Raw genomic sequence first — 15225 nt, forward strand, 5'->3', positions numbered from 1 at the left:
TCCACCCTACGCCTCCCTCCCTCACATAGGCCTGCCCACATGACTTCTCTTTCTTGCATCTGCAAGCATTCTGACTCTGGTAGCCCAGTGAAGGCCAAGTTCAAAGGTCTGAGACAATCCTTCCTGGCCCCTCCGGAGACCAGCTTCTTCTGGGTGTGTCTTCCTCACACTCTCCCGACCTTAGAGAGAGAAATTCCAAATCAAAGTCTTCCTCTTCTTAGGCCTTGTTCACCCTCACCCTCGGAGCTGGGAGGGATGGAAGGAGAGGTCAAGGTCGGTCTGACTCTCTGAGAAGCTGCTCTCTGTCTCCTCCTCCACCTCCGTGTCTCCAGCTGAGCTCAGAACAGCAGGCACGCCTGGGAAACAAACTTCCCATTCCAAGGTCAAATGGTGCTGGGCCCCCAGCCTGCGGGGGACTGTTATTCTTGTCTCTGCATGGCACGGTGTCTGTGGTCTCAGTGTGCATGTTCAAGAGCATCTGCCTTTCTGTGTGGAGAAAAATGAGGTAAAGCTGCACATGGTCTGTTGGGTCCTCACGGGAGGAGACATGCAGAGGGTCCCAGTGGCCCTGCAGGGGGGATGCGTGGCTGAGATGAAGATAGATGGGTATGCATCGTGTTAGACACACTTCTGAGCAGCAGGGAAGTAGAAAAGAAGTATCTGCAAAAGTGCATTAGTAGGGGCTGGGTGACTGGAGCACCGTGGTTAGGGCACCACATACACCAAGGCTGGCTGGTTCAAACCTGGCCCGGGCCAGCTAAACAACGACAACTGCAACAAAAAGATAGCCTGGTGTTGTGGCAGGCGCCTGTAGTCCCAGCTACTTGGGAGGCTGAGGCAAGAGAATTACTTAAGTTCAAGAGTTTGAAGTTCCTGTGAGCTGTGACTCCATAGCACTCTACTGAGGGCGACATAGTGAGACTTTGTCTCAAAAACAAACAAACAAAAAGTACCTTAGTAGGAATTTTAGTTAACACGTGAGGACTGAAGTGGGACGCATTTTTGCTTTGCATGTTTGTGGTTGGATGGATTTTGGATGAAGAGCAGAAAGGAAACTTCTGTGCTGCTTTTTTTTTATTGGTACATAATAATTGTACATATTTATTGGGGTGTGGTGAAATTTCTTTCTTTTTTTTTCTTTTTTTGAGACAGAGCCTCAAGCTTTTGCCCTGGGTAGAGTGCTGTAGCATCACAGCTCACAGCAACCTCCAACTGCTGGGCTCAAGTGATTCTCCTGCCTCCACCTCCCAAGGAGCTGGGATACAGGCGCCTGCCACAACGCCTGGCTATTTTTTGGTTGCAGCTATCATTGTTTGGCGGGCCTGGGCTGGTCGAACCCACTAGCTCAGGGGTATGTGGCTGGTGCCTTAGCCGCTTGAGCCACAGGCGCCAAGCCGGTCTGGTGAAATTTCAATACATCTCCTACGCCTCTTAAAAGCATCCAAACCCTCTCTTAGGATAGACAGCACCTTTAAACTCCCAAATCCAGGGCAGCAGCAAATGCCAGGGTGTGGCTTCCCTCCAGGAATTGGCTTTGTTTCTAAGAAGCTCCTTAGATTAAGAAAAAAGCATCTTTGCCCCTGCTCACCAATCTGTACAACCTCAAGAACGACACACACACAGGCACAGAGACGTCCTCCTGTCCCTGAACGCAGCCTCTCCACCCTCCACCTGCGCTCAGGTGGGATGGTTTCTCACAGCGGGGTCCAAGGGCATAGGCCCCCCAGGTGCTCCAGACTCTGCTCTTGGTCACAGATGGCTTATACAAAGAAAGAGGAGAGCAAAGAGCAAAAACCACTTCTCTGTGCATCCTCCCGATGGCCCGAGGTCCCGCGGAGGGTCCCTAAGCGCGGCCTTGTCCCGGGAAAGCCGCGGGGCGGAGCGGTCCCCTGCCTGCCCCGAGCGCCGCACCGTTTCCCTGGCCTCACTTCGCCACCGTGTGGTAGACTTTTGCTGTTACAGTCTCTTGCTCTTAGCCCGCTCCTCTTAAACCATCCTTCTAAAGCCAAATGCTTACTTTAAATGCTTAGTTTGGTTTCTGTGCTCAATTCTTCAAAGAGAATTCAGTGTCCCCGCATTATAAGAGTTTGCCGTCGTAGACAGATGCACCCACGTGGACGTTAGCCCAGGACTGGGTATGTCCATCAAACAAGAAAGGGTTAAACGCTTTGAAGCCAGAGGTCAGTGTATTTGGAGGGTGGTGAAGAAGAAAGAACAGCCATAGAAATTCCAAATATTTCCAGCTGGGCTGGCCGAGGGCCAAGGTGAGCCCCTGGGTCAGTCTGTTTTGGTGATTTTACTGCTCTCCATGCCAGCACTTACATACTTATCCTAGAAATGCAGGAGAGGGAGCAGGGTGGGCTGGACTGCTGGCCAAGGGTCCCTGACTTTACATGGAGACCCTCTGCAGGTGGGTGCGGTGAGCTGGCCACAAGTATTCCTCCAGCATGCCTCTAAGCATTGCAAGGAGAGTCTGTTACCTGTCCAAGGAGTGCTGAGGTTGACTTGAGAAGACCCAGTCATGTCCTAACCTGTGACCTCCAGAATGCTGCTTAGCCTCTCTGGGCCTTGCTTTAAGTGCCAGAGCTGTGCAGAAGGCTTCAACCTGTGCACAGCCATACTTCCCATTACTTCCTCTCCTGTGCTGTGGTTGGGCTAGTTCTCCCAAACATACATCACCAGTTCTTAAACTTTACTAACATTATTATGTTCAGTTTTGACCAGGGCCGGGTTCGAACCCGCCACCCCTGGTATATGGGGCTGGCGCCCTTCTCCTTGAGCCACAGGCGCTGCCTGGCATCATTATTTTTGCTCAGAATGCCCACCCACTTCCATTCAAATCCTATCCAACCTCAAGGCGAACCCAAATTCCATTTCTTGCATGGAGCTGCTGCTATCCTCCCAGCTGGGTATTTCCCCTCATCCTCTCTTTTTCTGTCACCCTCAGCAGAGTGCTGTGGAATCACAGCTCACAGCAACTTCAATCTCTTGGGCTCAAACAATCATCTTGCCTCAGCCTCCCGAGTAGCTGGGACTACAGGTGCCCGCCACAATGCTCAGCTGTTTTTAGAGATGGGGTCTCACTCTTGCTCAGGCTGGTCTTGAACTCCTAAGCTCAGGCAGTCCACTCACCTCGGCCTCCCAGAGGGCTAGGATTATAGGCGTGACCCCCTCACTCTCTCTTAAACACTGGAACTCTGTGGGTCCTTCTCTTGGGACCATTATCTGGTACTTCACAGCTATACTCTATGAAATAATGTAAAGAGGTTTATTCTGAGCCAGATTTGAGGACCATGACCTGGACCCAAGAAACCTTGAGGAAGTGGACTTGCCGTGGTTTCAGTATGGTTTTATTCATTTCAGGGAGACAAGTATTGTAAGTAAACTCATAAATCAACACCTGGAAGGCAAACATCAGTTTGGCCTGAAAAGGTGGGGTATCTCACAGTGGGGGGCCCACAGGTTATAGGTGGGTTTACAGATTTTTCAGTTGACAATTAGCTGAAAGAGTTAGGCTCTGCCTAATAGACCAGGAGTCAGCAAAAAGGAATGCTTGAGTTAAGATAAAGGTCTATCAGTCAGCGACACTACAGGATGTATGCTCAGACTCAAGTGATTTGCTGTATGTGTATCAGGCCTCAGGCCTGATAATGCATCACAAAAGACATCTCTAAGAAGGTGGGGGATAGGAATAGGCATGTCTGATCTCCTTTCTCATGTCTAGCACCTCGGTTTTAGGGGATCCTCTTGGCCAAGAGAGAAGCCAGTCAGCCAGCCACAGGAGGGCGGGAGCCTTAAGATTTTATTTTAATTTACAGTAGCACATTCTTTTGGGGAGGGGTCTTTTATTGATGTATCATAGTTATACATATTTTGGAGTGTATGTTTTGACTCATTGATACAATATGTAATGATTTAAATCTGGGTACTTGGGATAGCCAACAGCTCAAACATTTATGATCTCTTTGCATTGAGTCCATATAATAGTATGTTCTAGACATTTACTCTTTTGCTTTATGTCCTTCACCAGCAGGTAAACTCTACTGCTGGATACATTATATCCACCTTCATGCAGCATGCCCAACCCTGGGCTTTTGCCATATTAGGTGTTGAGCAGAACTCTCATTGAAAGAAGAGGAATTTCGTTCTTTGTCATAGCTCAACTTAAATACAAGCTCTTCCAGCAAGTAAGTATTCATGAATGCCCCCACTGCCCCAAGTTGGGTGACGTGCCCTTCTTGGTGCTCCTAGAACTTGCATTCTTCCCACTGTAGTGCTTGTGACACACACCTGGATGCCTATTCTCTGCTTTCTCAGAGATGACAAGCTCCTTGGGGAACAGACAGTGGCTATTTGGTCTCCAGTGCTTGTATTGTATATGGCAGATCACAGGAACTCAGGAGCTCCTTGGTGAAGGAAGGGATGGATAAAGAAGATAGGTGGGTACATGCTTGGAAAGAGGGAAGGAGAGAGGATTCAAGATGGTCTTTGGGAGTCCTTTATGCCCTAATATTTTATGACTACAGAGCTTTTATTGTTTTTTTTTTTTTTTTTTTTTTTTTTAGAGACAGAGTCTCACTTTATGGCCCTCGGTAGAGTGCCGTGGCCTCACACAGCTCACAGCAACCTCCAATTCCTGGGCTTAGGTGATTCTCTTGCCTCAGCCTCCGTAGCTGGGACCACAGGCGCCCGCCACAACGCCCGGCTATTTTTTGGTTGCAATTTGGCCGGGGCCGGGTTTGAACTCGCCACCCTCTGTATATGGGGCCGGCGCCTTACCAACTGAGCCACAGGCGCCGCCGACTACAGAGCTTTGAGCCCTTTTTCTGAGGGAAAAAAATCTAAAGTATTTGAAAAAACAGACAGTGATCGCTGGAGGTTCAGGTGGTGATTTTCCTTCTAACACACATTGTTTCTGGAGGAGGAGGGGGGTGTCTGCTCCTCCCATTCTATGGGGGAATTTCATGTTCCCTGGGCTAAGCCTGGCCCAGAACTTGGCAAGATCTCTGGGGCGTTCATTTTTGTCACCCAGCCCGGGTAGGAGGGTGGATGGGTGGGAGGGGAACTGTTTTGGGAAAGAGTGTTGGGGAGTGTTTATGTGTGTGATGAGTCAGGGCCACGGGAGCTCGGAGTCTTCCTCTCTGCTCCTCTCACTGTGGGGGTAGTTCTCACCAGTTGACGGCGGAGGGTGGAGGATCACCAACTGTCTTTGGAAAGTTTGGAAAGTTTTCTTAGTCACTCCTTACACCATGTCAGCTGGAGTTTTATGTAACAATAGAGGTCTGATGGCATCAGGATGGCTGCTCCTCTTTTGGACAGCACCCCCCTCCCTCTCCAGCTACCAGAGCCTGGTGACCTGCCTGCCCTGCTCTTAAGAAGCAGCACTGGGGGCAGTGCCTGTGGCTCAAGGAGTAGGGCGCCGGTCCCATATGCTGGAGGTGGCGGGTTCAAACTTAGCACCGGCCAAAGAAAAAAAAGAAACATTAAAGCAGCAGCACTGGAGGGCTAATGGCCATTGATATCTGATTCCCACTAGAAAGGAGCTCAAGCTCAACACCCTCTCTGGGGGTCCATCCCCCTCTTGGCATCCAAAATCAGATGGAGAGAAAGGCCCTTCAAGCTCCCCAGGACTCTTATGCCAAGGTGGGTCTAAGCTGCAGAGGACCCACATCCCCTCCAGTGGTGCGGGCAGAGGTGGCCTGTCTCTCTCTCTTATTTCGTGACTCTCTAGACAGCGAGAGAGGCATCATTGGGTTTCCTGTCTCTGACTCCCAAACCAATTTGCCTATTACAACCCAAGTCCTGTCAGTAACACATCTAGATAGGACCTGAGATGGTGTGTGTGGGTATGTGTGCACGGAGAGGGATTCACACACAGAGAAGGAAGGAAGGGACAGGAGAAGCTTCGGGTCCAGGAGTGAGGATGCTGGTGACTCACCTGGCTGAGGGAACTGGGCCACCAGGTCTGCAGAGAAGCAGCAGCAAAGCCTGGAGTCTGAGCCTCCCAGACAGCCTCTCGCAGGCAGCCAAGGGCATCCTGGGGAAGCGTGAGCTTGCCCTCCTTTGTTACTGCAGGGAGGGAAGTGTTTTTTCTTGGGCTCAGGCCCCAGGAGCTAGGGCAGTAAGCTTTGGAAGAGATAAGATGGGAAACGGCTTTGCTGGCAGGCGGGGTGCTGAGGAGCAGCGTCACTGCAACAGATGCCCAGACACTTCCCAGAATGAGGAGGAACGATGCATTGGGAAATCCAGCTGGGAAGTCGGATGACTCTCCTGACAGTGATAGTGGCTGCTCTGACCCAGTGGCCCAGAAAGGAGCAGCACTCCTGGACAGAGAGCTAAGAATTAGACTTCAGTCAACAGGCGTGGACTGAACGGCAAGAGCAGAGCTTGGCAAGGAGATGCCAGGAGCACAGCGGCTGGTTTCCGGGACCTTCCAGCCCAGGGTTACAGCTCTGGCCCTTCCTCAACACGAGGAAGCTCCATGGGGGCTCGAGGCCTCCCTGAGGCCATATGGAGAAAGCAGAGGGAGGACCTCTGGGGGCCTGAGATGGAGTGGGACAAGCTGAGAAAGAGAGCAGTGTGGTGGGTTGGGGGGAGGTCGGGTGAGAAGCCCGGAAGTCTCATTCCCATTCCCAGACAGCTGAGCCTCGGGGACAGGGTCAGGGGAGCAGAGATCAGAGTAGGAGATGCTTTCAGTTGTTCCCTGATTGGGGCCTGGGGGCAGGGAAACCTGTCAGTACGTTCTCGGTCATCCCATAGGGGTGATAGTCCAAGCTGAGTAGAGGCTGGAGCTCAGGAAGGAAGGGAGGAAGGGAGGAAAGGAGGAGGGAGGGAAAAAAGGAGGGAGGAGAGAGAAGGAGGGAAGGAAGGAAGGAAGTAGAGAAGGAAAGAAGGAAGGAAGGAAAGAAGGAAGGAAAGGGAAGGGAAGGGAGGGAGAGAAGGAGGGAAGGAAAGGGAAATTCTTCCTTTCCTCCCACTCAAGATGAGATGGGACAAGTACTTGTCCCACTCAATCTCAAGGAGGAAAGGAAAGGAGAAGCCAGTAGGAGGGAGGGAGGGGGGAGGAAGGAAGGAAGGGCGGGAGGGAGGGAAGAGGGCTAGGGAAAAAAGGAGAAAGAACAAAAGTTCTCCAGGGCGGGCGGCAGGCAGGGGCAGCAGTGCAGGGGCCAGAGGCTGGGGCCCTGGGCAAAGGCAGGGTTAAGCTTTGTCTGGAAGTCCTGCTGTGGCCTTCTGTTTCTGGCTTCTGCTGTGGCCCCATAGGCTCTATTCCCCCTCTCACAGGCTGAGCCCCAAGACCCTGAAATTCCATGGCCTTCCACATCCTCCTGCCTTATCCTCACAGTGTTGGGACATTTCTTGTTGCTTCCGATAGATTATTTCAGGCTTGGGGAAAGTGTCAAATGACCCAGCGCTTATCTGTGGTCTGTGTCCACTTTGCCCTGTCCTTGGCTTGGATCTGCGCATGTGATTGATCACCTAGGGCAAGGCCTCCCTTCCTCAGCCTGCAGCTGTCTCACCCTCTTTCTGAACCTCGGGAGCCACAGATTCTGCCACAATGTCTCAGCCGCACTGCTGGACTTCCTCACTGCTTGGCTTCTGAGAGGCTATTAGAACCATGTTGCCTGGGCTGGATGCTGGACTCTACTACCTACCAGTGGTGTGACCCCAATCAAGCCATTGAATGTCTCTGTCCCCACTTCTAAAGGGAAGTCTAGCAACAGTCCTCACCATGAGTGCCAGGTGTGCAGGCTGGGAGAGATGGTGCCTGGGACAGCATCTGTGTTCTGTGGCTCACCACATGATCAGCCTTCGGGAAATGTTAGCTCTTGCTTTTTATATATAACTGGCCCCACATATATAATCTTAATTGCCCCAAACACAGACAGTGCGTTCCAGTGATGCTGGCCTCCTCCTTCCTGTACCAAGAACAGCCCATACTCAGCCCCAGTTTCATGCCCATAAATGTCCTCCCACCTGCTGTGCAGCTACCCACACTCCCCCATCCCAGGGCCCAGAGAAAGTGCCGCCTCCTTCCCAAAGCCTTCCCTGATCATCCCAGCCCACACGGATCTCTTCCTCCCTTGCCTGTGCTTCCAGCCACTGCCTTGAAATCTGACATTTAAGTCACAGAATACAGGAGCTGGAAGAGTCCTCAGGAATGACCTCTGTCCATTGCTCTTGGCCCAGAATGGTTGATCATCAGCAAACATGTTGTCTGGATATCTCGCAGGGTACACGGAGGAAACCTGGCCACCTGGCCACTGCACTTCCACAGAGCCTCAGAATCCTTCCCAACACTGTGCTTGGGGCAGTCGGTCTAATCAACCAGAAGTACCACTGGCATCTGCGATCCAGATGATGAGGAGTTATCTGTAACTTAGATGGAGGTGGCACCTTTTTGAGGTGCAGAGACCTGCTTCAGGCCCAAGGCATTCACTAGAACTCTGATCTCACCTCCATTTAGGGCTCTTTATACCCTACCAGGGGTCTCTTTAATTGTATTGGGAGGGTCTTGTTCTTGCTCAGGCTGGTCTCCAACTCCTGCACTCAAGCAAGCCACCTGCCTCAGTCTCCCAGAGTGCTAGGATTACAGGCACTAGCCGCCGTGCCTGGCCTCTTCATCTTTTGTTTGTTCTTTGCCTGTTAGTCTTGCCTTCCCAACTGCAGCTGTGACATTCAGGAGGGTGTCTTCCCCAGTACTGGGCAGGCGATGGGACGCTTCCCGTGCTCATCTGCTCATTGACTTCCCGGGGCCTCCTCTGGTTCCTCTAACTTGTGTTCAGAACTCAATCAAAGGGGCCAAGGAATTGGGGTTATGAGGTGGCTCCATCTCTGCTGCCCAGGTCTGCCCATGGCTTTGCCTGGCCCCCTTCTCTGTACATGGTAGCCATGGGTCCTCTGATCCCTTAAAAGATGAGACATGCCCTGGACATCAGGAGCATGGGAAGGCCATCTTTGTCCTGTGGTTTGTCTGCCTGGACTTCTCAGGAGGACTTCCTCCCTCAGGGCCTGACTATCGTCATGCACTTAGCGGAGGGCCATGTGGGAATGGAAAGGAGAGGGGAGTTGTGTGACGGGATGTCCACCTCTCTTGGGCACTGATGGGCATGGTCAGGTTCTCCTGAAGGGTGGTGCTTTGCGTGGGAGCAGGTGGACTAGAAGGGCCTGGGTCACATCAGACTGTTGGAGGCCCTTCCCCCGGCAGGGGCCCTGCTCCCACCTGGAGTCTTCTCTTCACATGCAACAGAAAGGTGGCACCACCTTCCACTCAGACCCACACGCCAGAAACTTAGGGGTTCCCCCACTGGCCCTGTCTGTCCTTTCTGTCTCCCTTCCTTCAGGGACATTTGCTCAATTCTCCTTTAGCCAGGGTCCCTGAATTTTGCCCTCCTGGTCTTGTGCCTGTCCTGTCACACTTATCTGGGCATCTGCAGTGACTCCTTTTTTTTTGCAGTTTTTGGCCAGGGCTGGGTTTGAACCTGCCACCTCTGGCATATGGGGCCGGTGCCCTACTCCTTTGAGCCACAGGCGCCACCATCTGCAGTGACTGCTAATTGAACTCTCTCTAGTTGCATCACAGCTTTGTCAGAATTTTATTTTTTTCTTTTTTTTTTTTTGTAGAGGCAGAGTCTCACTTTATGGCCCTCGGTAGAGTGCTGTGGCCTCACACAGCTCACAGCAACCTCCAACTCCTGGGCTTAAGCGATTCTCTTGCCTCAGCCTCCCGAGTAGCTGGAACTACAGGCGCCCGCCACAACGCCCGGCTATTTTTTGGTTGCAGTTTGGCCGGGGCCGGGTTTGAACCCACCACCCTCAGTATATGGGGCCCATGCCCTACCGACTGAGCCACAGGCGCCGCCCCAGAATTTTATTTCTAAAAACCTAGATTTTATTATGCTGTTCCCTGCTGGAAAATCACGATCGCCTCACTATCTTTAGGAAAACGTCTTCAGCCCGGGGTGTCTTAACCTGTGTACTCCTGACATTCTGGACTGGGCTGTGTTGAGGCTGTTCCATGCATCGCTGGGTGCTCAGCAGCAGCCTGGCCTCCAGCCACCAGGTGCCAGGAGCCGCCTCCCTCCCACCCTTGCAAGCCGTGCCAACAAAAATATCTCTAGACATTGCCAGATGTCCTCCTGGGGGCAAAATTGGTTAAGAATCATGGTCCTAGCCTGTAAGCAGGCTCACAATCATAACTAATAACAGTGCATACTTGCTTAGCTCTGTACTAACAGGTTTCTACAAAGTCTCATTTGATCTTCAGAATATCCCTATGTGGTGGGTCCTGTTAGTATCCCATTTACCGCTTAGAAGGCATCCACTTAATTTTCTTTTTTTTTTGAGACAAAGTCTTAGTATGTCACCCTTGGTAGAGTGCCGTGGCGTCACAGCTCACAGCAACCTCCAACTCCTGGGCTTAGGCGATTTTCTTGCCTCAGCCTCCCGAGTAGCTGGGACTACAGGCACCCGCCACAATGCCTGGCTATTTTTTATTCTTTTTCTTTCCCACCACCTCCAGTACATGGGGCCAATGCCCTACTCCTTTGAGCCACAGGCGCTGCCCCCGGCTATTTTTTTTGTTGCAATTTGGCCAGGGCTGGTTCCAACCAGCCATCCTTGGTATATGAGGCTGGTGCCCTACCCACTGAGCCACAGGCACCGCCCAGAAGGCATTCACTTTAAAGGTATCCAGATCATTCACGAAAGGCAAAGACTTTTTCTTTCCATGTAAGTGAGAAGAGAGGTTGTTCATTCAAAATCACTTCTAGAGGGTGGCGGCTGTGGCTCAGTGGGTAGGGTGCTGGCCCTATATACCGAGGGTGGCAGGTTCGAACCCGGCCCTGGCCAGCTAAAACAGCAGTGGCAACTGCAACAAAAATAGCCGGGCGTTGTGGTGGGCGCCTGTAGTCCCAGCAACTCAGGAGGCTGAGGCAAGAGAATTGCCCTAGCCCAAGAACTGGAGGTTGCTGTGAGCTGTGATGCCACAGCACTCTACTGAGGGCAATAAAGTGAGACACTGTGTCTAAACAAACAAAATCACTTCTAGAGGCAAGAGCAGGAAAGCTGGATTCTAGTCAAGGCGGGACTAGAGCCCAGGTCTGCCCGCCTGCAAGATCTGACTTCTCCCCCAATTCTTACTGACATCCTCAACACTACACCCTCATGCAGGCCGGTTCCCCTATTTGGGAAGTTCCTCCTGCACCTGGTGAAATCTACTCATTGCTCAAGGTCCATGAAGAAACCCCTGTCCTGTTCTCCATGAAGGCCCCCAGGCCCTGGTGGAAGGAGAGAGTTAATGGTCCTGTGTGGTTCACACACCCCGGTGGCAATTATAAGAGCTAACTGTCTTCTTCCCTACGAGGCAGGGATCTGGGGTGGGAACTCTGGCTTTGCCCTCCTAAGAAATGACTTGGGATGCCTTGTACAGACCACTTGATCTCCCAATGCTTGTGCAGCAAAGGGCAGCGAGGCAGCAGCCAGGGAGATGGACGCTGCTCTCCCCAGGAGCTCATGCCCATTGCTCCCTGGACATCGGGAACCACAGTGCCTCTGGGCAGGCAGTTGAGACACAGGTGCCCCTCCCCTGGTAGATGCAGCCCCTCCAGAGGACACAGCTTAAGGAATGACGCACACCTTAACTTGGGCCTCCTTGGCTTGGGGCATCTTAGTGGCACATAAGCTGCAGTCTTGAGGAACTGGCAGAGCTCAGGGCTTGCTTTGCCTGTAATCATGGAATCTCTGTGTTATCTCTTAACATGGTCTTCTAAGAGAGTTTTCATGGAGACCTATGCCACTGTGTATGAGTCCATGGGTGCACGAGTGTGGGAAGGGAGGCAGGGTGCCCCCCCCCAAAGGGAGCAGCAGTACAGAGGCATTGGTCACAGGCGGCATCCCTGCACCTCTGTGCCAGGCACCAGGATGTACGTATGGTCCTGTCAATGTGGGGTCAAGGTCCAGGCACCTTGAAGAATGCAGTCCACTCTCTGCCCACACCCATGCTGGACCGAGCCAGATGGCATCCAGAACTCACATCCGCTTCTCCCTTTTTCCATGTTAGGGGGCCAAGCTTACAGGAGGAGGGCAGCATTGGAGCCCCACCTGGCCTTTGCAAGTAGTTGCCAGACTCCATCTCACTGGATGACTGCAGGACTAGGGAGCAGGGTTCTCAGTGCCAAAGGTGGCAGGTGAGTGGGTCAGCTGCCCTGAGTCACAGGAGAAACCCAGCAAGTCCAACCACCAGCATTTCTGGTACCCTATTAATGATCAGCAGAGAAAGGCTTTCCTGATATCATGATTTTGGATGAATGGCTGGGCAGAGAAGAGAGAAGACGCAGGGGCTGGGGCCACCCACAAAACAGAGCCAGGACAGTGCATGTGGCTCATGCGAATGTTCCCATGTGGGTGGTGCAAAGTACGGGGCTGGGCTGGGGAGGCAGCTGCAAAGTGAAGTGTGCACAGCACAGCGCGTACACCAACTCACATCCAAGAGTTTAGGTAGGAATTTTCCAGGGACATTTTTGGCCGGGCTCTTACTTGCTCGTATGCATGGTGAGCACGTGCACATGCCAGACTTTGACAACGTGTGTCGTCTCCGTATCACCTGCTGTACGCGCAGAGACCACAGATATGTAGATATCCTGCATCTCCAGGGGGCACCCCTCTGGGCCCAAGCTTTAAGCTAACCAGCCTCCACACAGCATTCCTTCCCCTAGATTCCTCTGCTTTTGAGAAAGACAAGGGGAAAAAGGACCAAGAGACAAGAAGAGATAAAAATAGCTGAATGTAAGCTCTTCGGATCAGAAAACTCCCTGTTCTAGTGAGTCACCAGTTTTCCAGACTGAACACACACGCGTGCGCGCACACACAAACACTGACGTGCCTCCAAGTCACGCCTGCATCGCCAAAGATGCCTTCGATCTTACGCACTCTTGCTCTCTGTCCTCCAGAGGTGGAATCTAAAAGAGGTGATTCTCTGGGCCTCTGCAGAATGCTGTCTCTTTGAGCCACTCCCCAGGCCCCTGCAGACAGAAGCGCACATTCTTCTCCATCTTCCCAGCCTCTACTGATTTCCCTGTACTTCCTGACCACCTCCCCAACCCACCCAACCCACCTTGTGATGGGACTCAGCAGGAAGGGGATGGTCTTGCAGTCCCTACTGAGCCTTGGCTGTGTTCTGCAGGAGGGCCTGGTGCTGGAGAGGACAGTTCTCTGCAGCGTCTCTGGCTCTGGCCCCTGCACTCCAGATGCCACGCAAGATTTATGAATGCGGGGCGGCGCCTGTGGCTCAAGGAGTAGGGCGCTGGTCCCATATGCTGTAGGTGGCGGGTTCAAACCCAGTCCCGGCCAAAAACCACAAAAAAAAAAAAAAAAAAGAAAAAGATTTATGAATGCGTTTTGTTAATTGCATTAGTAGCTCCGTGGGAGGATGGCATGCGCTTTGGCCTTAAACAAGGTGAGCCCAACAGACACGCTGGTAGAGGAGATAGGACGAGCCCACTCTGTATGAGCACCTGTGACCCAGAGGCTACCAAGGTCCCCACCGCCTCTTCCCTGCTCTCTTGGTGACACCAGGGCTCTGTCCCGGCCACCTGAGTTCTTTGTCTCCTTTGCTGCTCCATCTCACTCTGCAGGACCAGCCTTCCTCTCCTAGGCTCCTCTAGATGAAAAGGCCAGGCTGGCAGTCATCGTTGAGAATCTCACTTTCTTCCGTTCTCCCCTCCTCTCTTCTTCCTTGCCTTTCTCTAGTTCCCTTGTAGTCCTTCCTTCTATCCTCCCCGCTTTCACCCCGTCTTTGTGAAATCCAAATCTGCTTTACTCTAAGCGCTTAAATAACTCAGGCTCCTAAGGCCCTTAGCTGCCCCTTCCGCCCTGTTCCTACACTGACAGCGTGGACCACTGGCTGTGGCTGCAATCCTCTGTGTCTCTGGGGCCCCCACACCCTGAGCCAGCTGGCCGTGGCGTGCCTGCGCCTCTTCTGAAAATGACGATGTGCAGGCATGCAAGGGTGAGCGCGGCCGCTAGAGAGGATTTACTAAAATCCCAGCAAATCCGTGGGCCTAGGAACATGTCATGTGTCCAAGATTATAATGAGCTCTCTGGAAGGTGGGCCATTAAGCCATGGTGGGGCTGCCCTTCTGTAGCCCTGGAATTTTATTCCCTCTTTCTCAGCCCCTTTGTGCCCTGGCTGGGCTGGGGCCATGGCTGTGGTTGGGGTTGGGGTTGGTGATGTGGGCCCTGCACTCAGGCTGCCCCAGGTAGACTCCAGCCCCCACCTTCTGGCCTTGTGAGTTGATGTCTCTAGGCCTTCATTTCCTCAAATGTCAAAGGAAATAATAACAACAATGATACCTGCATTGTAGGTTCCTTTTACATGGTGCTGGGTCAGCAATCAGTGTTAATAGCAGGACAGACCCAGGCCAGCCTGCCCATCCTCCCTGTGTCTATTCTCCACCTCAGAAACATAGGGATGGAGACCCCATCCCCTTCCCAAAGAGTGTCTGGGACAGAAACGACCAGGAGGCTGAGGCAGGTGGATTGCTTGAGCTCAGGAGTTTGAGACCAGCCTGAGCAAGAGAAAGACCCCGTATCTACTAACAATAGAAGAATAGCAGGTGCCTGTAGTCCCAGCTTCTCAGGAGGCTGAGGCAGGAGGATGACTTGAACTCAGGAGTTTGAAGTTGCTTGAGCTAGGCCGATGCCATGGCACTCTACTCTGGGCAACAGAGTGAGACTCTGTCTCAGAAAAAAAAAAAAGAAAAAAGAAAGAAAGAAAGAAAGAAAGAAAAATAAAAATAAAAAAAAAGAAGACCGGAGCTGAGACTCAGCCCAAGTCCACCCTCTCCCTACTCCACCCTCACTTGGCTTTTGCCCATTTGGGGACACTTGTCTGTGGTCCTACCTTCTGTTTCCCTCTGCCTATGAGTCCTCTTCAGAGCTCTGGCCCAGCCTGTGCCGGACATGGGCAGAGAGGAGGCTATTTTTAGCCCCAGACAGAAGCAGCAGCAGCTGTAGAGCCGCCTCTCAGAGCTCTTTTCTCCATAGGAGGTTTCAGCCAACGTGGGCAAAGCTGAGGAGCGGCACGAAGGCTGGTTCAGCCGGTGCCCTGAGAGCCCCAACTTCTTCACTTCCTTCCCCAGAAAGGAGCCCTTTTGGCCCCAGAACGAGCTGCCCTCCTCCTTCCCTCGTGGCCCCAGCTTCCTAATCCCCAGTGGGCTTAGCAGCTGA

At 52.5% G+C, this 15225-nt stretch overlaps 1 protein-coding gene across 3 annotated transcripts in view; it reads right to left on the bottom strand.

Annotated features, from left to right (window-relative positions):
- The window catches only part of JAM3 (junctional adhesion molecule 3), a 91344-nt gene that overhangs the window by 68931 nt on the left and 7188 nt on the right, over positions 1-15225 (bottom strand). Inside the window, exons 2-4 of one of the 3 annotated variants that reach the window (XM_053595802.1) lie at positions 13112-13313; positions 5939-6323; positions 4814-5203 (exon numbers count right to left, since the gene is read on the bottom strand). The exons of 1 other annotated variant lie outside the window; for it this stretch is intronic. In XM_053595802.1, the coding sequence (XP_053451777.1) occupies positions 5111-5203; positions 5939-6323; positions 13112-13313 (680 nt within the window). In that variant the 3' untranslated portion in view covers positions 4814-5110. Of the gene's footprint in view, positions 1-4813; positions 5204-5690; positions 6324-13111; positions 13314-15225 lie in introns of those variants that run through there. One more of the 3 variants, XM_053595801.1, reaches the window with a different exon arrangement.

Source organism: Nycticebus coucang, chromosome 6 (genome assembly GCF_027406575.1).
Source record: "Nycticebus coucang isolate mNycCou1 chromosome 6, mNycCou1.pri, whole genome shotgun sequence".
In the NCBI taxonomy this organism is placed as follows: domain Eukaryota; kingdom Metazoa; phylum Chordata; class Mammalia; order Primates; family Lorisidae; genus Nycticebus; species Nycticebus coucang.